Here is a 25,301-nt window from a genome sequence, read left to right as displayed (position 1 = left end):
TGAAAAATCTTATATTTTTTATTGCAGGTTCAGTGTTAGTGTTTTGGAGAGCACAGCTGCATTAGAAGCAGATATTGTTCCAACTTCCCTTCCCCACAAGACTTTGCCACAAACTCAGCCCCAGGCGACTCCAAAAATCATGCCTGGTTTTGCAGTGCAGACAAGTGTTCCAGAGAGGACCAAGACCCTCATGTGATTCATCACTGAAGAGCAATAATGATCCAAAGCTTGCAAAATGAAAAGGCCAACACATTAACTAGCATTCCCTGCTCTGCTGGGACACACACGTGAGCCTGTTCCCAGCTCCCTGACCCAGGGATGGGAGCAGCCCTGCCAATGGGTTGCCCTAAGCTGTCCTTTCGGGATGTTCCGCTAACTTAGTTTTGATGAAAGTCCCTGCTCTGCTGTGCAGAAGAGGAGAGGCCACTGAGCTGGCACGGAGCTGCTGTTGGCTCAGCTCTGCCAGCAGCACAGCCTGAACATTCCCTTCCGTGCTCTGGGGTGAGACACAGCCAGAAACAACCCCAAAGGCTGCTCTTGCTGCCCACACAGCAATGAGCAGTCCCTGTTCCCTTCTCACAAGCTGACAGCTACTTCTGTTTAGCTTTTCTTTCTGCCCCTACAGGGCAAGAGAAAGCACACTAAAAAAAAAAAAAAAAATCATTAAAGGAACTTAAAAATTCAACACCACCTCATTTCTCCATCTCTCTCAATTAAGGTGTAATTCCCCCCACTGCCAGTGGCCCCTTCTATTGACTTGTAAAGTGCTGGTCAGGTTGATTTTTTTCTATTAGATCTCACGGCTCAAGACCCTGAAAACCTCAACACTCCTACAAAAATAAACAGCTGTGTTATGCCTATGTTTTATGGTATTGCCTTTCCATGCAGATTTCCTTCTCTTGTGGAATCCAGGACGGGGGCAGGCTGAGGTCTAGTCATCGACAGTGATGTTGCGGAAGAGATAGGCCATGGACTCGCCGTTGTGGATTCGCCGGATGGCTTCCGAGAGGATCAAACTGATATCCACAGTCTTTATCTTGGGGCACTGCAGCTTCTGCACCTCGTGAGGAACAGTGTTGGTCACTACCACCTAGGGAGGGCCAAAAAGGAGAGGAAGTTGTGCTGCTGGAACGTTCACTGTCCCTGAGCAGCCACCCTGGACTGACTCCAGGAGGGGTGTGTACTGCTGTTTCACAGTTCAGGGGGAGAACTCCCTGCATATTAGGAAAAAAGATTAAAATAAATGGTCTCCCACGTGTGACAGTCTGTTGAGGGGACCAGCATTACCAGCACTCTCCAGCAGGCTGATGGGTCCACTCAGATCACAGGATCTATTACTAAGGTTTGAAATCCTGTCCTCTTCATGTACCAGCAGCCCCTGATCAGCTGGGGGAGAGGGGCTGCACAGTGAGATGGCAGCCACACAGCCCCAGCTGCAGGGAGGGAAGTGTCCAGGCAGGGATGACTAATATTTTTTTAGGGAGAAAATACACTAGGGAAGCAGATCTGATGTGAGCAAGTATTAATCACACACTTTTTTTTTTTTTTTTTTTTGTTGTTCCAGTGAAGAACCAGCTAACCGAAAGCACCTGATTAAATGAGTAATTCCAGACATGAGCTACGTGCCTTGGGAAGGACATCAATTTGTGAGTTTTGGTGCCAGCCCCCAATCTGCAGTCTGAAGAGCAGACTCACCTCATCAATGGACGATTCCTCTATGAGACGAGGGGCATCTGCTGACAGGAGCCCATGAGTAGCCATCACAAAAATCTTGTAGGCTCCACGCTCTTTCAGGATCTCTGCAGCAGCTACAAAGCTTTCCACGTCATCGATGATGTCATCCTGAGCAGAAACAGAAATAACATCAAAGCCAGAAGTTTACAGAGCCTGCAGGGCAGGAGTGGATCTGCAGGCTACTGCAGCTTTGGCCATGCACACAGATGAAAAATAGAATCCCTGTCTACTTCAGCTGCTGATGAGGACAGCCACGTGCACGACTAATCTATGAATGCTACTTCCCTGGTTTAATGACCCTTTTACTAGTGTGGAGAACAAATGCTGTGTCTTGGAAAGAAATCAGTTCCTGCACATGCACTTGCAGTTTATCATCAGCAAGGCCTGTTTTTCCATGGGGCAGGAGCTGCATGTTGATTACTTACACTGCAGCATGGCATAGCAAGTAAGAGAGGCGTGGCAAGTTTTTTGTTTGAGGTTTTTTAACACTTCAGGAGTTCTCTGTGTGTCCTGCATTTATTCATTACTCGCAGACATCTGACACTTCGAATCAAGGCAGCAAGAACATTTTAGGGCTTAAAGAACTGAAGTGCAAATGGTTTTCAACAGAAAGTTGAAATAACCAAAGCCACCAGCACTACTGGAGAAAAATGTGTCTAAAAGCCACGTTCCCACTCCTATACCAGCCACCCCTCTGACCCTCATGGAGAGAGCAGCTGAAGCAAAGATGCTGTGAGGAAGCCACCCCCCACCTAATCCCCTCACACTCATACCACAATGATGGCAATCCTTCCTCCAACGTCTCCAACCACAGTTATTGGCGGTTTCTCCTTGGCCATCATCACTAAAGAAGAAGGGAAAAAAAGAGTCCAGGTGACTCAGGCTTGAGTCAAACCCCAACAGTTCCACCAGACAAGAAGCTGAACCATTAAACATCTTGCATTGATGCAGACACAGGCGTGCTTTACGTGATCCTGACACCCACCTAAGTGAGAAACTTTCATTTAATCATCATTTTTCTCCTCAAATGAACAGCACTGCTGCATAAAAGAGGAAATTCTGTTTCTGTGGGGATTCTGTACTGACCTCAGAAACAGAAAGCAATTCCAACTCTCTAACAGACCCCTGTGCAAGGAGAGTTATAAAGCAGCACCTGGTTTATGGGCAATATCAGTGACCTTCTCTGTGCTCCAGCACAGGACTTGAAAAAGGGTCCATTCCACGACTGGGAACAACAAATGGGATTTTCCAAGCAGCACCTCTCAAAGGGCAGGTGCTTTACAAGGTGCAACTTTTCACCTCTTGGACTCAGTAAATCATCTGTAGGACCAGAGACTTGTACTGCAGCTCATTTGCCTTCTCACATCAAACACAGAGGGGTCTTTGAGAGGGTGTAAGAACCTTAATACCACCTGCTCAGGCAAAGAAAGCTTCAGGAAGTTTGCAGAAGCAAATTTGCTGATTATTTTTTAAGTGGATTAATAGAAAGAGTAGGACAAAATGCAGTTGAAACTCAGTTTAACAAGCCCAGTGCAACCAGCAATTGTATCAAAGGATACACTGACAAGCTGTGCTACCTGGCATACACTGAAGAGATGTACTGGGAAATAAGGTTCCATTCCCTCCTGACACTACTTTTGCACTGACAGGGTTCATGCAAAACCACATCCTGCCAAAATTCCAGCAGCATCATAAAAATACCAGAAATCTGAACTAAGATGCACTGAGAGTGCCCAGAAGTAACACAGCCCTCACACTTACACCAAACAGCAACCAACCTCCAGCACAGGCCAGGGACTTGCTGTCCATCTGCCAAACCTCTCACTTGCCATGGGGTGCTGGTACAAAAACCTCCAGCATGGAAAGGACACTGTGGTGGGCAAACGTGGGTCAGAAGGTGACAATCTGGGCTGATCTAACCACTGAAGCCAAGAGGCACCTCCAGCATTTTGTAACACTTACCTGGCCCACCTCCACACCCCACACCCCTATTTTATACTCTCCACAGTGAGTGCCAAGTGTCCTACCAAGGCACTTGCTGCCCCTCCTTTTGTAAGCTCAGGTCTTGCCAGGATTCTGGCCACAGAGGCCTCTCAAGTGCCTCAAGGAGTTCAGACAAATCAAGATTTTTCTCTTTTAGGATAATCCACTTCAATGTAATACCTGAGCAGCAGGAAAACACAAGCCATTGCCCACCAAAAAGCCTGTCTAAATATTGATCTTTACTCTCCTCACCAAAAAAAGTCTTACATCAAACTCCTGCACAGCAGGATGATCCAGTACTATTCCCATATCTCATCAGTGCCTGGGAATGCTTAGAGTGCAAGCATAGCTGGGTGAATGACTCACACTGAGGGATACGATGAAAGCAATTGTAAGCACAACAATTTTGAAGATTCTTGTGTAGAGCTGTTCTTCACATCCATGACCTACTCCACAGGCTGGTTTTCCATAAGCCTACCAAAACTGTATAAAAGGTGTCCAGTAATTCTGTTTTGCCCAAAGTCCCATCACTCATTGCCAGGTTTTTGCAGTTAAAGTCACAGCTACCTTGGACTGAAGGGTTAATCAACAGCTCTTCATGGCACAGATTCCTCAGCCTCCCTTGCATGGTTATTTCTGAGTCTCCTATCAAAAGCAAAGTCACATCTAAATCCTGAAGGGAAAATATTCTTATGAGAAGGAAGATTATTTGCAATGAATGAAGATTAAGCACCACGAGAGATAAGCAGATCAGAAATTTCAGTTACAGGCACGACTGACCTGCTCAGATTAGTTATGAGTTTACTATCTAGTCTGGACAGCAATAGAGCTCCTGGTGGGAGCTGTGAAGTATCAAAAGGATTCCACCTGGCTGCCATCCCAGCCTCTGTGTGTATCCACTGATGAGTGCCATCTCTGTTTACAACGGCCAGGTCAGGGGAAACTTTTCTACACAAATGGTGAACAGGCCTGGGGAGTTGAAATTCAGCACTATTTTACTCACAGAGATATGGAGTTTCAGCAAGTCAGCATCCTTCTACTCCATGAAGGAAGCAGACACATTCCTTGCTATGCTTAAAAGCTAACATGGCAACCAACAACATTAGCAGTGCTTTGCATCTCTCTCTGTTTTTTAAAAGCTGTATTTCAATTTTGGTTTATTTTTAAAGAATGGTAGGCAACGTGTCGACCTACCCGGATCTTAAAGAGATGTTCTCCCTTTTCCTTGTTCAATTTTCTCTGCAAAAAAAAGAAAAAAAAATTGCAAGCCAAAGATCTACCCACAACCACATCAAATCTCAACTGCTCCAAGGTGATGAGAGTCTACACAAGGGTTAGTGCAGCCAGCTTCTTTCTTCAAAATCTTTGAACATATCAAGATGTGCAAGTCAGAACTGCTATGAGGAGGTGCCTTGAAAAATGATTCAAATAATAAAAGAATATTTTCCTCCCAGACACAAACCCTCTATGCTTATAGACAGAAGAGGGTAACAGAAACAAGCCATGGTGGTACTTTGCATGGTGTAACCCCTTGGATCATGTACAAGTTTGGTTTAAAGAGTTGCTGACTTTTTCTGGAGAGTAAGAAAAGATGCTTGTGGTATCTGTAGCTTCTGAGGACATAAAATAAAAGAGAAAAAACTAGACCAACCACCATTTTTTTTATAAAACAAGAATATCAAAGAACACTTTCATTCATATGTGCATAACATACACCAAAGTACCACATGTTAAAGGCAGGATCACTGGCACTAAGAAAGAACATTCCCAGGTGTGTAAACATGTTGCTTTAATTAAGTGGTCAAAAATGGGTTAAGAGATACTAAAATAAATCCTGTTTGCAGCTGACAGTGTGAATTAAAGTGACAATCACCAAGAAATATAATGCTGCATTTACGACAGAGCCTGGGAGCAAAAGGCTGCTCAAGAATGAGCAGTTTTGTGTAGAGATAACCTTGGAAGGACAGAAAACACCCCTGTGCCTAGCCTAAACACAGGCAAGATGGGGGTAGGGAAGTAGGAACAGACCCATGGTCACTCCAGTTTCTCCCCCAAACTCCCTTTGTGGCAGTGTGCTGGGCTCTGGGATTCAAGCAGACCATTAGCTCTCTGTACAAAGTACTGAATTCCAAAGCCACTGAAATGATTTAACAGATGGTGCTCCACTCTTTTTCTCCAGGAAACAGGCAAAGAGTCCCCATGCATTTGTTAAGGCACAGCCCCGAGCCAGCTGCAAGCTCTGAGACACAAAAGCACACAGTCAAAGGGAGTGACATCCTGCCTCCAAGGCTCTGATTTCAGGGGCTGCAGTGCTGTGGGCTCCACAGCATTTTAAATGCAATTAGAAGCACCTCTGGCGTTTTTCTGTTGTGGCTCCCTACGAATCAGAATATCACATCAGGCCACACTCACAGGACAATAAATAAGCCATTACACTGCCTAGCACTCATTAATTGGAGGCACATGATCCCTGCTAGAACAGGGGGAGAAGGTGCATGCCAGGACACAGGAGCCTGGCCAATTCACCAGGAGGCCCATGGAGAATGGCACAGAGCACGAGCCATGGCTCTGGGGCTGCTCCCCAACGCAGGTTTCACCTCTCTCCTGGCTCTAACACAACTGTCTGGAGCTTCAGTTGCCAAGTCTGGGATGCCCACACTGATCTGGTTGTAGCCCAGAGTGGGATGCTCCATAAGAAGTCTCAGCCACTCCCCAGGAACATCCCCAACCTCCTACCTGCCAGGCCCAGGTTTGGTTGCTGAGCCAGGCAGACTCACAGACCGCTTCTGTTTTGACAATTGGAGGGTTTGGGGACAGTTTTGGTGTAAGGAATATCCAGTTCTGAACAGCAGCACATGTCTGACCTTTCACAACCAACCACACAGCTGAACCCTGCTAAGACTCTGCCCTCAGAGCTTTCACCACCAGAGCTGAATGAGGGTTTGGAATTACGTGACATTTGAGGTGGGAAGATGCTTTTCAAATGACTGAACTGGACAAGAAATGAGGCACAGCACAGACACTCACAGCATTGCCATCCCAGCTGCACTTTCACCTCTGTCTGGCAAGAGACTGTGACACAACCAGAATGTACAGACTGCTTTTAGATAGGGATAACCTCAATTCTGCACCTCCAGAACCCAGCTCACTCAAAACCAGGTATCTCTCAGGTTAGAAAACTGCAGAGAAAAACAACTTCTACTGAGAGTTTGCCCCACAATCCACCCCATGACAGAGAGCTGCCAAGCCACAGCTCAACTGTTTTACCCTGTGCCTTAGGCATGCTGGGATGTAAGGTCATTGGTCAAGTGCTGAGTTTGTGCAGCAGGAGATAAAATAAGAAAGTGGTGATACACATCAAATCAGTCTGTGTTTGGATAGCTGAGGACTGAAAACAACCTTCCATTGGATTCATAACTAAACTGGACAAGGGCATATTTCTGTATGAACAACCATTTACAGGATTCTCCAGCAGCACAACCTTCCACAGCTGAGCTTCTCCAAAGTGACATGGCTGGAAATAAAAACACAATCACATAATTCCTCTGTAGCAGACAAATGTCAGCTACTGATATTCTGGGGGACAGCATCCTCCAGAATAGGAGGGGAAGGAGAAAGTGAAGAATAACCATGCAAATTCCTGCTTCCTTGGACAGGCATGAAAAAAAAAACCCTTGTCAAAAGGAGAACAATAAAGTCCCAAACTTCACTGCAAACCTCACCTGCCCCTCAAGGCCCAAGAGGAGTTTCACCAGCAACAAAAGCACTGTTTAACTGATTGTATTACAGTGAGACACAACTGGGGTGATGTAAAATGCCTGCAGTCTTACTTGCCTCCCCTCCACAAGCTGCCCACAAACTGGTTGGATGTTCTTTGTAAATTTCCAAAGATTAGATGATTATCAGCAGCCCAAACCACTGCTGGTGTTGCCACACACAGGAGCACACAGCCTTTCCCATAGGCACTTCTCTGCCACCTTCCTGCTCCCAATTTCTGTCCTGCCACCACCTGCCTAGAAAGCTAAAATCCTCCCAAAAGGGAGCTGGATTTTGATTGCACTGTTGTTATTTGACTGCTGCAGGAATACAAGCAATTCTGAGGATGGCATTTCCCAGAATACAAGTTTCCTCTTTTTCTTTTGCTCTCTGCTCCCAAATCAATGGCAAGAGCTCCAGAAGCAGGTCAACAATGCTCTTGGAGAACCTATTCACCCCGGCCACATAAACCTCAAAACCTTGTCAAAACAGACATTGGAATATGATCATCTAGGTGCCAAGGTGAAGAAAATTTCCACCAGTAACTATGGCTGCAGAGAAGGGAAGAAAAAGACCAGCCCTCCTCTCCCCAGTGGAGCCAACAGCCTGTCTCAGTGGTTGCTATCCCATTACTTATACTTTTACATCTCCCATGTTTCATCAGCTCAGTGAATTCTGTTGCTGAACACTGTAAAAGCACCACCTTTATCAGAGGTTTGTCAGTCTAACACTATGGAGCAGGCACAGCCAAGGAGACAATACTGATGCTCTGCGTGGCCAGAAGGAGTTAAATAAAAACCTTTCCCTGTGACTTCTCCCACAACTCACTGATATCAACCTTTCCATGAAAAAAATTCCACTGGTCTAACTGCCTTTAGGTTGGTTACACCCACACAGATAAACCAACAGAAATTTCCCACCAAACCTTTTTCTTTTTTTCCCCCCTCAAAGGTAAGCAGAGAAACTTGATCTTACATGGCAGCTCCAGGCCAGGATGCACAGTTGCATTTTTGAGCATGGGAGGGGAGTGACGCCCGTCATCCATGTCCTGCTCCGTGCACTGAGCCTCTCCATGGATCACTGCCAGCCCCAGCCGCAGCCTCTCAGCGTAAGACTGAGCCCTGCAAGACAAAAACAGCCTCTCAGGAAGCTGCTGGGCTGATGCAGCTTCACAGCCCACTACAGCAAGTCTCTCCCACACCAACAGCAAGCAAAGACTGCACCTCTGTGGCTGTATCTCGGCAAGAAACCTCACTGGAAGTGACTCTTCATTCCTCATTAATATCCCAAAGCCCACTCTACCCCTTGGCTCCACCACAGGCTCTCCTGTGTTCCTCCACATTGGAAATGCTTTCTGAGATGGTCAGGCACTGCTGAAACTCCAGCAGCAAGTCTGACCCCAGGTGAACCATTTCAGTGAGACCGCCAGAGTTTATGCCCATAGGGGTGGGAATACAAAGTTCAGCTGTCTATCTGCACCACATCCATCCCATTTCCAGCCACAAAAGAATTATGACCAGATTGTCAATCCATCTGTCACCCTCCCATACTTTCCCTGGTATATCTTCCACCAGGTCAGGTATTTTCCAAGTAACTTTTAAGCAGATAGCAAAGTATCCATTTACCTTTTAGCAGCACCAGGAGATTTGGCTACAATGACTGCGTTTCTGTAATCTGGAATCTGGATGTGATAAAAAGTTAATTAATTAAAAAAAAGACCTTCTTGCTAGGGAGTAACTGGCTTGATACACGGCTGAATAATTTCACCCATCCTCCTCCCCAGAACCAAATTTTCATTCTGTGACAAGACACTAGAGAGGCAACTGCACTTGCTTCCAACACCAGTATTTGTGTATTCTCCAAAGGTGGGAATGTTCACTAAGTTTAACCCTCCCCATATGGAGAAGCCTTGCTCTCACCATGTGGGAATAAATCATCATCTTTTGCACATGGAGAATAAAACCTCCATGCCCTGCTCCCAGCCCTGCTGCGCTCAGCACTCCTACACTCAGCCCAAGACAAAGTCTATCAATAATTCAGAGCAGTCAGAAATCCAGCACAGCACAAAGGGAGAAGGGGAGCAGTTTAACAGGATTTCAGAGGTGATTAGAGGTGGGAGCATCTCTCAAATGGCACTAACTCCACAGAGAGCAAACTCCTCTCCTGCTTGTGCTGCAGTTCAGTTTCCATCCAATCAGAGAAATGCAACATCTTTCCATTAAACATGCAATAGGTACCCCCTGAGAAAGAATTCATTAACAGAAGGATTGACCTAGACTGACACCACCACCTCTACTTAAGCAGAGGCCCAATGCTGCCATCACATTAAAACGAGTTCAGACAAGTTGATATACATAGAACTAGAGTAACCTCACTTCTTCCTGTATATACTGAAGCAAAAAAGGGGATGCTCTCAGGTTGTCTACTGGAAAGCTGAAGAAGCCTTGGATTTCCTTTTGATGAAGGTCCATAGTGATAATGTGTGTTAAACCTAAGGGGGAAAAAAGACAACAATTTATTGAAAATATTCCCACGTGGAGCTCCTTCAACACCTCCACTTTCCAGACTGTTTTAGCTATTACTCAGACTATTATGCCATGTCATAAAATAATCATAAACAGATTAACACAGAAAGTTCCACAGACACAATGAGAAACAGGCATGTGATGCCACAGCACTGGGCTGACACTGTATTTCACTGTAACATTTCTAGGCCACTTCCCCAGGTGCAAGTTACAAAGAAAGCTGAAGAAAATTAATTCCCCCAATGTGGCTCAAGATCTCAGCAACACATCCCCACATCCCTGCTCCCTGGGACTCTCACCAGCCTTGGCAAGCATCGAAGCCAGCAGCTTGCAGACTATGGAGCCCCTCTTCCTCATTTTGCTCTGTTTGCTGTAGGGGAAGTAGGGGATGACCCCAATGATGTTCCTGGCACAGGAAGTCTTCAGTGCATAGGCCATGATGAGCAGCTCCATGACAGCAGTATTCACATCTCTAGGAGATTTGAACACAATTCCAAATATTAGCAGGTGTTTTTCCAGTGCGACTCCTTTTCCATTTATACCCAGACCACCCCTCACCAAAATTCCAAGGAAATAATGCTACATCTCAGGCTAATGTATGCCACACCCAGATTGCAGCCATACAGCTCCTTCCACCATGCCACAACAAACTGCAATCAACTCTTACACATACAGGACACAACACCAGCACTCAAGAGCTGTGGACTGGAATTTGATTTTATATTCTAACGTAAGGTGTATGATGATTTCCCACCATAATCCGACAAAAAAGGCTTTGTGTAGAATTCGCTTTGGAACAAATGTCACTTGATACAGTGTAATTTGAAATAAAATAGTCTTTTAAAGAAGCAGTATAAATGCAGCCAACATAACTTCATCCACACTGGATTTCTTAGGGTATTTTCCTCTTTAACAGTGTAAGTCAGGTTATTTTTCCTGCTTTAAGAAATCCTGCAATTGGAGCAGTACAGGCTCCAGACACAGCACTTTGGTGAACATCAGCATCTCCACACTCTTTAGCTTATCTAGAGATGGAAGGAACAACAGCACAGGAAATGTTAAAGGACTGTTTCTTGACAGAAAAAACAACCAAACAAAAAAGTAACATAGGCAGAGGAATCATAGAATATGCTGAGTTTGAAGGGCCCCATCAGGATCATGAGTACAATTCCCATTCCTGCACAGGACACCCCAACAATCCCACCCTGTCCCTGAAGAGTGTTGCCCAAATGTTTCTTGAGCTCAGATAGGTTTGGTGCTGTGACCACTTCTCTGGAAAGCCTGTTCCAGTGCTCAACAGCTCGCTGGGTGGAAAACCTTTTCCTGATGTCAATCTAAACGTCCCCTGACTCAGCTTAATGCTGTTTCCTCAAGTCCTGTCACTGGTCATGAGACTGAAATATCCCCCACAATGACTGGAGTGGCCCAGTAGGAGTGTATTAACCTGCATTTTAATTAATTTTGAGATGGGGAAAGAAGCTAAGCCCTTAGTTCCCCTTTAGTTCTTAAGAACAACACCGAGAGACACTTCCGCATCACCACAGACTGACTCAAGAACTTCTGGGAACTGAAGAGCACGTGCTTCAGATGGCAGGACAGGCACTCCTGCAACACAGACCCCCTTGCCTGGGGGCTTCCAGCAGGGACAGCTCCCAGTGACACACCAGGTCCCCAGCCCAGTCAGGAGGGCACTGCTGGAGTGGCTCAGCTGTGCAGCCCACGGTGACAGGGCAGGGGCTGACTGGGCCATCTTTCCACACAGCAGCAGAGGAGTAAACAGAGCAGCCTAAAGCTCTGCAGAGCTTTCTGGACATTACCCAGACATTGCTCAGGCCCTGCTTTCCTCCTGAGACAGCCACTAGAGACAGCTTCTCCAAATGCCCAGAGACATGACCCATGACAGACCTCTGACCATTTCCATTTCTCCACTGCTCTCCCTTCCTTTGGAAATTAACCTCCACTTGTGCCTCTTCTTTTGTGAGGCTCTGGGTCTGTGTTGTCCTGCTGGCCCCGGCAGCCTGTGCACACAACGCCATTTGCACACAAGAAAGCTTTGTTGGCTCTGGAGCACCCAGCCAAGAATTACATAAAACACAGCCCCCTGCCACACAGGGCAACAAAGAACTGTTTATTCCCTTTGCTGATTTAGCTGTGCCAGTGGGGCTGTGAGAGAAGAAAAAGATGCTACTATCAGTGTCATATAAAAACAAAGTGGTCAAACTGAAGCCTATTTAAAGGTCATCTGAGAAACTTAGTATTTTTCATCATTATTTTTCAACTTACTCTTTGAAAATACATAAATATTCACATGGAAAGCAGGCAGAGAACAAGACGGGGACTTCAAAAGGCACCAGCAGTCCTGGTGCTGCTGCAGGACATCCTAGTAGCCATATTGATGGAGAAGTTATTCAAAGAGGGTACTTCTCCCAGTATTCAAGCAGAATCCCAAGCTGGACTCTGGGAAGCTCCTGCAGACCAGCAGGCACAGGCACTAGGCAGAGGTGGATGTGTCTGTCCCCCCAGCAGGACCCAGGGTGGGTGGGCTGAGATGGCTTCATGCTGAGCCATCACTGATCTGCTCCTCTGCAAGGGCCACTGACCCCAACCAAGGGCACCAGCTGGGGAAAATGACATTGGTGGAGGAAGCCCCGCCCCAGCATCTCCAAAAACAGGTACCCAAGAGAGCATCCCAGGCTCCTTGCTGCCCTCCCCATCTCCAGCTCTGAAGCCATGCTCAGTTCGTTACTGCTGGGAGGGCTGAGCCAAGACCTCACACAGGGGCTGGCAGCTCTTTACCAGGACACTCAGAGACAGCCCAGCTATCCTCCACACCCTGCTTACCACACCAGGGCCTCCCTTGCTGCTCCTTATTTCTGCCTGGGCCATCTCTGGCCAGCCCTGCTCTGGAGACTGAGCAAACACTTTGCACGGACTTTGCAACAATCAGCACCAACACTCAGCACTGAAAGGCTCCTTTTGCCTTTAGGGTATCACAAAATCACCAACTCCTTCGTTTTTCTATTGCCTAAACATGAGCTATTTGATTTTCCCTCACACAAATGCCAGTCCACACACCAGTCTTGGATGGTAACTGTCCTTGTCACTTTTTTTTGGTTGTGCTACAGCTTTTACAACAGAGAGCTGGTATCAAATATTCAGGTCTTTCTGTTCTCTCTGAGCATTTAAGATGCAGACTGTGAATTCACATTGCAGCATAACAAGATTGCTTCCCTCTCTACTAACAAGTCCTAATATTTTCTTTTCAAACCACTACTGAGTGTAGAAGTCCTATTCTTAGATCATTCCACGTAGTTGTTGTTTTGACTCTCCTGAAAAGCTCCCTGAAACCCACTGCAAAATAGAGATGTCCTTGAACCTGTCCTCTCTAGCAATGCAGCAAGGCACAGCTGCAGTTTAGGAATGAAAGATTACTTGGCTGCACAACACTGGCTCCTCACCTAGAGGGCCTTGAACATTCTGTCAAAAAAAGATCCATTTCTTGGCCCAAATCACTGAATTCAGTTAATGGAAAAACAAGGGGATCAACAGGTTAAAACCAAAGGGGAGGTACTCCCCTCCCAAAACTGTCCCTGTCCCTAATGCTCCGAGTTAGCTCTCTGAACACTTGATCTGTTTCATGTTTACACAGCTCTCAGTTACAAGTTATTTCAGAGAACTCCTTCACAAGGGACAACAGAATGGCACCATTCACCCAAAACATAATCCTACGGCAGGGGATTTTAATCTTGAAGAGATTTAGTTGCTCCCTGAGGGAGGAAACACTTGGGGCATCTCTCTGGAGAGAGATGAGCCTTAGGAACATGTTTCTGCCTGTAAGAGGAATTCCAGAAGCGAGTAAGCTGGTCTAGTAGTCCTACTGATTTCTTTACAACAGGCCAAGCATTTCACAGAGGAAATGAACTTGAATTCTCAGTGGGCTCTATTTCCTTGGCAAGCAAGGAAAAATCCTGTATCCAGGCAATTCTGCTCCCAGCGACTTTTGAGCTACAATTGAGCTCTGCTAACTTATTAACTTCTTGTGATCTCCAAAATCTGAGCAGAACTTGGAAAAAGCTATTACAGCAGGAATATTCTTGTTTTGTTGATATCAATACCTCATCTCTGAAAACAGCACCTCCCCTACTCACAGTAGGTCAATTTGCAGTTATCATTTATTTGTAGGCTCCCTTCTCATCACCCTAGTGCTGTCCCATTACTCTTCCTGAGCCAGCAGGGAGCAAGGTTCCTGGGGTTACAGATGGTTTCCTAGCTCCCTGCTTACTTATAGCACTTCTCTTACTCCAAGCCTAGAACAGCCCAAAATAAAACCCAAAAAGGCCCACCATCATGAAGAACTGTAAAAGTACAGGAGGGATCTGAGTTCAGTTTCACATCACTACAGCAAAAGGGGAAGAGTAATCCAGCTTGCAGTGAAATCAGCAGCTGCTGTTTGATGCTGGCTCTGTTGCTTGGTGGGTAGGAGACAGAGGAAATCACCCATCCTGGGATGGAAACGCCAGTCAGAAATCACCCAACAGCTGAGCCTGAAAGGCCACCAACACACAGGGCAGGGATGTCTCAGTGGAAACCATCAGTCACTCCTGTTCTTGCCTCAAGTGACACACTCCAGCTATTTGATGGGAGGCATCTCAGTGCTGCAATCAATCCCCTGGGAATGTTAACAGCTTAACACTATGTGAGGCCTTAATCTAAGAGCAATGACAACACTGCATGAGTTCCACTGGTTATTGTGCTGGTTTACAGTGAGCAAACCACTGAACCATCTGCTGATCCAGGTATTCAAGGCACATCCCAGGTGCAAAACTGAGCCACAAGTGCCTCACCTGGGGATTGTCTGTATGATGAAGATATCCTGTCCACGGACAGACTCTTTTATTTCAACTCTTGTTTCTGAAAAGGATGGAAAACAGAGTTAGTTTTGTTTCCAAACATCAGGTTGACAGTGACAACACACCATGTTGTAGCAGCAGCCTTGCCCCCTGGTCAGGGCAGATGAGGACTCGCTCCTCTGCCCTTTGTGCACATACATACACAGATGAGCCAAGTGGATTTTCCAAAGGCTGGACTCGGGTAGAGCTGGCATGACATACCAGTGAGTTAGCTGTATTTACAAAGCAAAAGCAGGCTGACTGGCTGTTTACTTTTTATAGAATTTAGAATTTTAGAATTAAACATTAGAATTTTAGAAATTAGAAGACAAATTTACCTAACTCTCAAGGAGAAATCCTTTTCACACTTCCATGGAGTGCTGAGAGCTGTCAACAGCACATTCATTAGTGAACAATTAACCACCCAAGGCAGAACAACCTTCAGTACTTCCAAGAAGGTAACTCAGCACTTTTTGCACTTTGTTCTTTCACAGCTTACCATGGGATCAGCTCCATGCTGGCTGGAGAGCTCAAGGCAACACCAGCAGCACCGAGTTCAGAGTAAGAACTTCCCAGTTTCACTGTCAAGGTCAAGACATTTCGACACTGACACAGGCTGGAAGTCTGGTCTCTGCTAAGCACCACTCCTACAGTCCCTGACTTAAATGCAGAAAGCTCAGCAAAGCCAACCAATGACTCCAGGTATCCCAGGGTACCTGCCTTAGCCTTTCCACACAGTTATGAGCTAGAGGGCAGGGGTAAGGAAAAGGAGAGAAACAGCTCCTCAGCTATGGAATTCCAAGTCTAATTGCCTTGCCCTGGCAGTAACCCTACAGGACTCTGCTGAGAGCAGACTGATTTGCTGTGCAGCGATGAAAAACGACTTCAGACCTTGGAGCAAGCAACCTGATTTAAAACCAACCCCAAAGGGCAGCGAGCTCTCCCAGGCAGGAATGCACCAGCCAGCCCAACCATAACCACAGCAGCTCTCCCATTGTGAGGCCCATTCCGGCTGCAACAGCAGCAGCACTACCACAAATCCTCCACCCCTTCCTCTAGACTGTAGCAGCTCTCTGGTTCTACTCTCTCTTGCAAACTTGAAACAGTAAATGACTCTTGGCCACAGAACTCTGCTGGCCAATATCCTTGTGTTTTAGCCCGGCATCTGAAAATGGACACTTGCAGAGTGTTAACCTCCTTAACGAAAGCAACCTCCAAGACACATTTTCCCCAGCACAGCCATGAATTTGCACTTTTAAAAGCAAAGGCAGCTGCAAATTCTGTGTGGCAGGGAAGGGCTGAAAGGGATAATTTAAAAGCTCACAAGGCAGACACTGAACAAGCAGGGCATTACTTTTAAATCTGGAGATGTTTTGCTCAGCATAAGAGAATAAAAGATTTGGCAGCAGCTAAAACCTGAGGCAGGACTTTAGAGGAGAGTTTGCAAACAGGCAAACAAACAAGATAACAAGGGAAAACAAGGAACATGTTTAATTGCCTTGTCCAAGGTCAGCCATGGAGGTTTAGCACTGCCAGGAGCAGCAGTAACATCGCAGCTGAATTGCACTTCTTAGACAGGTCTGGCCAATGGAGTTACCCAGCATTTCTAAGATTACCTCAGAACAGTTGCAAATAGCAGACATTTCTCTTACCTCCATTGGTTTCCTGGTACACCACAGATTTCCCCAGCTCAGCACCGAGACGCCTGGAAAGAAAAAAAGGATGTTAGAAATGGAGGAACCCAGCAGTTTGTGCTGCCAAGCAGGACTGGACCACATTACACATCACCAAAACACAGCACTGCCCAAGAGAGAGCTGAGTGAGCCAGCCAGGCTGCAGAACTACATCCTCCCCTTCTCTGGGGTCTCCTTCCTTCTGATGTCCCTGAGAGGGCCCTGGGGCACACTGCTCTGCAGCAGGTCACATACCCAAAGCCTGTATGACTGACCACAGGCTGCGACTCCTGATGGCAAAGGGCACCTTGCCAGCCTGTGTGATGCCCCCTTGGGCAGGTCTGATGTGCAACTGGAGTTGAATGATTTACTCAGACTCAATTAATGGCACCTGAGTCATTTTTTTTGACTCCCACCTCTTTTCCTTTTTTTTCTCCTTGAACCTTCCTTCTGAAATAACTCAAATGATTAATGAGATTTTAATTTTTTTTTTTATTTCTTCAAATTACTCATTCCTTCTCTCAAATATTAAATCTACAACACTCATCGCAACAAAGATTAGTAACCCTCCTTCTCTTTTTAATTTCTTTCTTACAAAACAAAGACTCACTTTGAAGAGCATTTTAAAATGCTCCAAAATGCAGACTTTTCCCTCAGGTGACACTTCAGTATTTAACTGTACTGACAAGTAATCCATTAGTAAGCACTTAAATGCTTTTGTGCTTTAACCCAGAGCCTCAGAGACCCTGCAGCAGTGGAGATGCTTCGGCCAAGTGAGATGGAGAGGGGCAATTCCCTCCTCTCCCAGGATCTGCTCTGTGGCCATGGCCACACAATGAATTAGGAAACAATTTATGCCTGAAAAATACCTTTGTTCACCATGCTGAATATGGCAGCAGTTTCCTGCCTGCACTTGTACTGTATTTACCTGGATATATGCCAAAATTCTGCAGATCAGGACTAACTCTAAATACAAGAGTCTGTATCTCCTCCTGGTTTTTTCCTGGCCTACAGCCTTCAGCAGTTGGTCTCACTTCATCTCCTTACCCACTAACTCGGCCTTGCACTTCAATTGTCACAAAGATCTGTGCCTTAAGAAGTGAAAGAGCAACACAGCCTGGCCCTGGCATGCTTCTGTCCCATCAGCAACTGCTGGGCTCAGCTGTGAGCCAAAGCTGGAGGTCCCAGCTAGAAGCTGGCCTGGAGAGTGTGCCTGGGACAGCTGAGATAACAGACACTCGGATGCCATGGGATATGTTTGCTTAGCTGGCTCCAAAGCACGTCTCTGGCACACACACCCTCCCCACCGAGTGTCTGGCAGCACGCTTTGCAATGGCTGGGCTGGTGACTAAACTGCCACCTCGAGAGCTGGACGTGCCAGACTGTCACCAGCCCTGCTCGGGTACCAACTGCAGCATCCCCCTGCAGCCTAGGCCAGACAAGTCTCACAGATCTCTAACTGGGCTCCTCTCAGCTCAGCTGGGTTAAAACTTGCAGCTGCAATACAAAGGCATCCCCAGTACCTTCAGTATATTCAAAAAGAGCTGGCAGCTGGTCAAGTATAAGCAAGCCTGGGCACCTCAGGGATAGACTGACACCAGAGGTGAGTTTTACAGGTGGGATCCTGCTGTCCTGATGAGGATAGTCTGGCATTTGCAACCACCAAGCTTAGTCCTAATCGCTGCTAAGGCATCCGAGTCCAAACAAGCTCAGAAACATACACGCACACACCCACCCCAGAGCAGTGTGTGGTGGGAAATGTTTAATGACTCACACTTGTTCCTCCACAACTGCATGGCAAGTCTTGCAAGCTCCCCTTGGAGGCACGTGCGCCGCGACTTCACTGCACACAGCACAAACCTACCTCAGTACTGGGGAAAAGAAATCCATTGGAGAGACTGTGCAAGTGCTCTTAGTCAGCCCTGAATCGCTTGGCAGGAAGGAAAGCTTCAAAACCAGTCCAGCCAAACTCATCTCAGCAAAGCACCCCTTGGAAGGCGGCACTTTCAGTCTTAAGTGGTAGCAAACAAAATCATATTTTGGTGCTCAAGAGGAAATGTTCTCATGTAGTAGTAGGGGAGGTTTAGATTGGATATTAGGAAACACTTCTTGCATGAAAGGGTTGTCAAGCCTTGGAACACACTGCCCAGGGAAGTGGTGGAGTCACCATCCTTGGAGGGATTTGAAAGACATGTAGATATGGCCCTTGGGGATGTGGTTTAGTGGTGGCTTTGGCAGAGCTGGGTTAACAGCTGTGCTCGGTCTTAAAGGTCTTTTTCAACTTCATGATTCTATGATGTAGCCAGCAGAAACCAGAGCCCAGTGCTCTCCTAGTCACCACAGAACAGCAATGCAGTTTGTGTGCTGCTGAAACAAAAAATCAGAAGCGCCAGTTTGCTCCCCCATGGAAAGAGTGACACTAAAACAGCTTGGCCTGGGGCACTAAAACAGCTCAGATGTCAAACCTGGGTGCAGGGAGCAGAAGACACAAGACCCATGCCAACTTAAAGGAATTAGCAGCTCTAGTCAGACAATAAATCCCAGCTCCATTCCAATTGTTGACTGCAAGTAAACAAGAGCAGTGGATATGAGATTAAACTGCCCATGACAGTCCCAGATCAGCCCTGCCTGCAGCGCTCCAGAGGAGCCACAGGCACAGCAGGATCCAGAGGCAGCTCCTCCAGAGCAGCTGATGTGCACCCCAGGGGCTCACCTTGCACCAAATCCCTTCCTCGAGGCTTCGGTTAGACAAGGTATCAGCCAGGGAAGGAGTCTGATAAACCCAGACCGAGTCAAGAACAATAAAGAGGGGACTGTTGGTGCAACTCCTGCTGTGAAGCACCAAATTCCAGAGGACTTTTATCAAAAGGGATATTTAAATGGAAGTCAAGGGCAGGGCACAACCTTATCAACCACACAGCCTGGCAACAGCCAGAGTTCAAAGATAAATTTCCCCTTCCTATAACCTCTCCCTTGTTTTCTCTTCCATCCCAACTCTTGTCTCTCAAAATCCTCTCCATCCTGAAGCTCCCAATTGGTTGTTGCTTTAAGGGATAGAGGAATTGAATTGACAGCAAGAACTGTTTTCATGCAGCTCCAGGACGAACAGCATAATCACATGAACCTGGGCTGCCACAGTTACTGATCACTCGCCTGCAAACACAGGCAGACCTGCCCTAGGACAGAGAAGGTGCCACTGCAGGTCACCCAGACCACACACCCAGCAGAGATAAAGCTGCTTCTGGGAAAAATAACATTTTAGGTCCTGCAGATAAATCACATCTCCAAGCAAAATGAGTAGTTATCCTCACACTAGCTCCATCCCTAAACCAACTCCTCTGGGGCATGACAGCATCTAAGAGAAAAAAAAAACCCAACTCTTTATGGCTTTAAAAATCCTACTCAGAGCAATTGGCCAGTACAAATTCCTATTGATCTGGAATCTCTCTCTGTAAACACTGCCCAGGAAGGATGATCTAACTTTCCGCAGTCTCAAAACATGCCAAGAGGATATTAAGCTGTGAATACAAAAGTGTTTATAAAATCTGTCTCAAATTCACATCTAAATGCAAACAGCTCAGGAGTCACCTATAGTTTAAAGAGGAAGTGACACACTGCAGTATTTTAGGCTGTATCAGCTGTGAGGCTGTATCAGATTGTACTTTAAAATGCTCCACTGAAGACTGTCAAAAACCTCTGTACCAGGCTCTTGAGACAAAGGGCAGCCAAAGAGACTCCAGCTGAATCAAGTATTTTGTGCCACCAGAGCCTGTTTCAGTGGCTCTGAAGTGCCCTCAGCGAGGCTGTTTCCTTCTCCCCCTCTGTGACCAGAATCCAAGACATTGGTCAGGTTATCTCCATAGGGAGCTTCTGGCCAGCTCACAGCACAGACATTCAATTTGAAGAGAAATCTGCACACAAAGCTCTTAATTACGATATTTTATTTTGGCACTATCCTCTTCATTGTAAACATTATCATCTTTCCCTGGTCTCAGCTCTGCAAACTCCCAGCCGAACCCACATCTACAGACTCCAAGAACTGGTGCAGACTTAGAAGGAGCTGGAGCAGAGGACAGAGGGTCTGTGCTGTGCCTGACTGTGGCCAAATCAAGCCATGGCCTGACTCTGAATTGCTTTTTAAACTTTAGCGTATCTTTAAATAAAGATCAGTCATGGTCCAGCCAGCACAATGTCAGCCCTGCTGTGCACTTCCTAATTCCCCAGTATAAGAACAGCCAGGAAAGGAAAGGGAACGGCAGCTTCCTGGATACAATCTGTTTAGATATCCTTAAAACTACTTGAGCTCTCCTTTGCCTCTCTCCATCCACCCAGCACAACTGGATATATGAAGAAAAGTCCCTACTACTCATATGCCACTAGAATCACTTGTTCCAGCCACGCCAAAGCCATGCAGCCCAGCTACTGGCAAATACCAGGCAGATCTTGCTCTATTCCTACCAGCGCACTCCTGGTGAAGGAACTTCCACTAAAGCTGTGCTGGCCAGCACAGAAAGCTCCACACGAGCCCAGCCTGTTCATCCACATTCTGTGCTCCACCTAAACTGCACAGAGATGCTCTGACTCCCCTCTGCCACCGTCTCATGTGCTGGCAAGATGACCTAAAGAATACATTTCCTACCAGAAATCCTCCTTCAGTTGAGGGAGGCTGCTGCAAGTCCTCTGAACGTACTGTCTCCCTCCAAAGCACGGTTCACCTCCCACCCAGTCACAGAAAACACCACCCTGGGTTTAGCGTTGTGACCCAGCTCCCTGCAGCCAGAGGTCAGAACACAAATCCTCACGTTTTCCTAATTCCATGTTGTTTAGGCTCATGGCAATGCTTTATCTTCAGATCACCAGCATTTTCCACGCTGCAAACTGAGTGAATCTCTGGAATACTCACATCCACAGTTGGCAGTGAGAGAGTATCACATCCCACATCACAGAGCTGCAGGAGCACTGGGGAGGCCTTAGCAAGATTCAATCACCATCCTCCTCCAAGCCAAACACATAAGCAGTGAGTAGAATCTAATATTTGTACCTGCTGCGCCAAGCACTGCAGTCAGAGGGAGATCTACATGCATTTGTTGGATTAAAGATCAAAAAGACTTCCTAGATCTCCCTCCCCCCAGCAGCACATAGGCCCATTACAGACCAGAATTAGGACCCATTAGGTCACAGAAATTATCTTTCTCCCCTGAAAATGCAGTTTGTAATCAGGTCCCAAGTGTCCTAACTACAGCAAGAGTTTTCTTTCCATCATGGAAATAATTTAAAATAAAATAATAATCACTCTCAATTTATAAGAGAAAAGTAAATATATGGGTTTATTTATGTTTCAGTGGTGATGGATATCTTCACTATTTCAAGTTTCACAAGGTCCTCATAATCCAGCACCATCTCCTCTCCCTGGCAGTCACTACCATCAACTAAAGCCCTGAAAATCTAAAGTGAAAGTAAGACTGACCATTACTCACTGTCCCATAACTCAAGAATGCTCAAGGGGAATGATGAAGATCAGAACTGTGCCAGAACATGATGCTCAGAGCCTGAAACGAAAGTAGCTCTGAAAGTTCAGCAGTAAACAAAGCAAGGAAAAAAATCAGGTGTCTGAAAGCTGGTCAGTGTCACACTGCTCCTCTCCAGGCTTGAGATTTTAAAAAGGATAAGTCAGAACTACTCAAGTGGAGATCTTAAGCTCCTATCTACAGGTAAAGAACAGAGCCCAGATGGACAGGTGTCTCAAGGGGCCCTCCTAATATTGCGTGTTGTTTTAAAGTTCTTTTACTACTTTTACTCAAGGTCATAAAAAAACTTTAAAAAGAACCCACAATATTAGAGGACAGACTCACCCTTGTAAGATTGCTCCAACACTATTTAAAGGTGCAACTGACCTCCCCAGCAAAGAACAGGCTGAGATGTGAGACAGGGGGAAAGGCAGCAGCCACACATCTTTTGCAACCTGAAAGAACAAGGGATGTGTTACAGATCAGCTGAAACAGCCCTCGAGCTCCTAAGGGAAGGCAGTGCAAAGCCACTGCACTAGATGCTGAAAATACCTTTAATTTTGGGAGCCTTTTTACTGTGGGCTAATCTGTACTGCGAACAGTTTCAGATTTTGCACCCACAACAAAGATAAATGTCCTTAAGCCTCAGTGAAGCAGCAGCTGTGTGTCACAGGGCTGTGCTCGTGCCACCACCAGAGCATCCAACATCCCACTGATGGCAGAGGCAAGGGAAAAACCCCACATTGCTCCTATTAGAAATTTACTTGGTGAGAGATGAAGGAGGGAGCCAGGAGGTCATTCTGGATCCACATCCTGCTTCTTTCCCCCTCAGAGCACCCCTGGGGTAACATCAGCACATCATCCCAGCCAGCGCTGTGGCCTGGGGAAGCCTCTCCACGTCTCTTCTCATTTCATCTTTAAAAAGAAGGGAGTTATTTTTAAGACGAAGAGCAAGGAAGAAGGATTGCCCATTTGCTCCTCCAGTCCTGAGAACTGGGAGCTCGTCCCCAGGAGAATTCTGCTGTGCTGTGTTGATGCAACAGAACAAGCCCTCTAAAACTCTGTCCCATCTGCTGCAGCAAACTTTTATAGGGAGATACATCAGTTTCAGCATCCAGTGAAAGTGGAACAGAACCAGCAAATATAGCAAGAATACATGAGCCAAAAAAAAAAAAAAAAATAAAAGCTTTCCACTCCCAACACAAGGATTTTCCTCTTAGCCTCACACTTAAGGAAGTTCATCACTGTTATCCAACACACCTCCCAGCCAAACAGCCAAGTCAGCTCCGTGGAGATAATCTGTGCTAAGCATTGAACACTGTTTATTAAGTGAGCAGGATGAACAGCAAAGTGTTTTCGTAGTTTAAGGTGGCAGCACACCTGTACTTAAGTCCTACTTCCAATTTAAGCATACCCTTGGAGATGGGAATGGGACAGCAGATGCCTAGAAAGGATAATTGGGATGCTGTCAGCTGCAGCAGGCAAACAAGCACTGAGACACCTCGATTTTGGGATCAGCTGCTTATGAACTGTAGCTGAGAAACAGCATAAAGAAGATCCAGATGCTGTTCTAAGTTGACAGCCCAATACATAGATGCCCTTCTCAGAATAGCCCCGTTGGCTGGGACTGCCCCAATTTGAACCAAACTCATTCAACCCCAAAGTTGAAGCGCTGGGGGAAACTCCAAGCTCTGTGCACCAAGAGCCCCGTTTTGGAGGCAGCTGTGACACCCTTCACTCAGCAGGACCCAGCGCATCCGTCCCGGACAAGACAAGGTCAAACTCTGCCTAAATTGATGGGCTGAAGAAAATGGGGCAGACTTTTACCCCGAAGCAAACAGCACAGGCCGCCCAGCTCTCCGCAATCCACTCTGGTCAGTGCACGCCGCTGCGCCGATGTGCACATGGGCACTCCCCTTGCCCCAGGCACCGAAGCTGTTGCGAAAACAAGGTCAGGAGTCGGAGAAAGTTTTGAGCATCTCCCAAACCTGCTAAAAAACGCTTTTCTGAGGTTTGTCCAGCCAAGTTTCACCTCCTCCCTCCCCAAAAGTAACAGCTTTTGCGGCAGCCCAGCCTTTCCAGCAGTGAAATGGACGTCAAAGAAGGGAGAAAGCGGCGGGTCCATTTCCATCGCTGGGTCAGGCAGAGCTGGCCAAGATTCGCAGTGCAAAATCTCCACAAAGGTGTTCGCAGGATACGCCCTGGGAAGGCGGGGGGATGCCAGAGGCTTCTCCAGCCGCTCGGGAGAGCTCCTGCCTGCGCCGGGGAGCGATGGGGGAGAAAGAAACTTGAAAGAGAAGGCAACTTACTCCGTGATCTTCTTCGCCAGCTCGGTGGAGGCTGCGGTGGAGTTGGCCGAGAAGACCCGGTAGCCACTTCTGGCCGCGTTCATCGCCAAAGAGTCATGCAACCCCCGTGGAGCTCGAAAGTGAGAAAAAACAGATTTATAAGGCAACAACAGCTTCCGTGGCATCCTTTTCTTTCCTCTCCGCTGCGATCACCGCCCCTTAAGGGGTGGGGAGGAGGAGGGGGAAGAGGAGGGTGGGGACCCTTCCGCTACCTATGGAATTGCTGGTCCATTCCTGCGGCAAATTATGAACGGGAGGGTGGACATTATGATTATTAAAATAAAAGGGAGCAGCGGCTTCCTTGGGGAGTAGAGGGGCAGACAGGCAACGGGTAACCCCACCCCACGCCCACCCAGTGGCCCCTCATGCAACAGGGGAGGGATGACCCCGCAATGAGGGCGGGTAGCAGGGCGGAGAGGGGCGCCCGCGGCTGGAGACGGTGCGGGTGAGCTGAGGGAGGAAGGCTGGGGGGGTTCTTTGTGATGCGGGAGGGCTGGCCCGAGGTCTCCGCGGCGGGGTAGGAAGTCCCTGTGAAGGGGGAGGTCTTTGGGGGCGGTGGTCCCATCCCGCTCCCCTCACCCAGCCGAGCACGTTCCGCCACCCGGCCGGAGCGCCGCTCCCTCCGCCGCCATCTTCTCGGCGGGAAAAGCCCGCCCCCGCCGCCATCTTAGGTGAGGGCACCGCCGCTCCCCCGTCACGGCGTCCCCTCACCGCCTGCCCGAACGGCGCCGGTACCTCGGGAGGACAGCGGCAGGAACGTCCCTCCTCGGGGGATAAATACACCTCCCGCTGCCCGAGGGCGCCTCGCAGCGCGGCCGCCTCCCGCTTCTGCCCGGCGGTAAGAGGCACGGGGTGTGGGCGGTGGCTGAGGTGCCCGTGCCGAAGA

General features: G+C 47.3%; 1 protein-coding gene across 5 annotated transcripts; it reads right to left on the bottom strand.

Annotated features, from left to right (window-relative positions):
• PRPSAP1 (phosphoribosyl pyrophosphate synthetase associated protein 1) lies at positions 1-25,288 on the bottom strand. 5 transcript variants are annotated; one of them, XM_068209412.1, is made up of 11 exons: positions 25,151-25,288; positions 24,377-24,488; positions 16,540-16,592; positions 14,843-14,909; positions 10,298-10,470; positions 9,849-9,964; positions 9,099-9,154; positions 8,449-8,594; positions 2,508-2,578; positions 1,696-1,842; positions 1-1,090 (listed from the first exon to the last, which is right to left on the bottom strand). In XM_068209412.1, exons 2-11 carry the CDS (start codon positions 24,457-24,459, stop codon positions 932-934), a joined length of 1,071 nt encoding a protein of 356 aa, XP_068065513.1. In that variant the 5' UTR covers positions 24,460-24,488; positions 25,151-25,288; the 3' UTR covers positions 1-931. The 5 variants fall into 5 exon arrangements, with proteins under 5 accessions (XP_068065513.1, XP_068065515.1, XP_068065516.1 ...); XM_068209414.1 differs by lacking the exon at positions 25,151-25,288 and adding an exon at positions 24,995-25,102; XM_068209415.1 differs by lacking the exon at positions 25,151-25,288 and adding an exon at positions 24,628-24,819.
• Between the last annotated feature and the right edge of the window lie 13 nt (positions 25,289-25,301).

The sequence above is a fragment of the Anomalospiza imberbis genome, chromosome 19 (genome assembly GCF_031753505.1).
Source record: "Anomalospiza imberbis isolate Cuckoo-Finch-1a 21T00152 chromosome 19, ASM3175350v1, whole genome shotgun sequence".
NCBI classification, from domain to species: Eukaryota; Metazoa; Chordata; class Aves; order Passeriformes; family Viduidae; genus Anomalospiza; species Anomalospiza imberbis.
The sequence above is the reverse complement of the archived record's forward strand: the minus strand, read 5'-3'. Positions and strand labels throughout refer to the sequence as shown.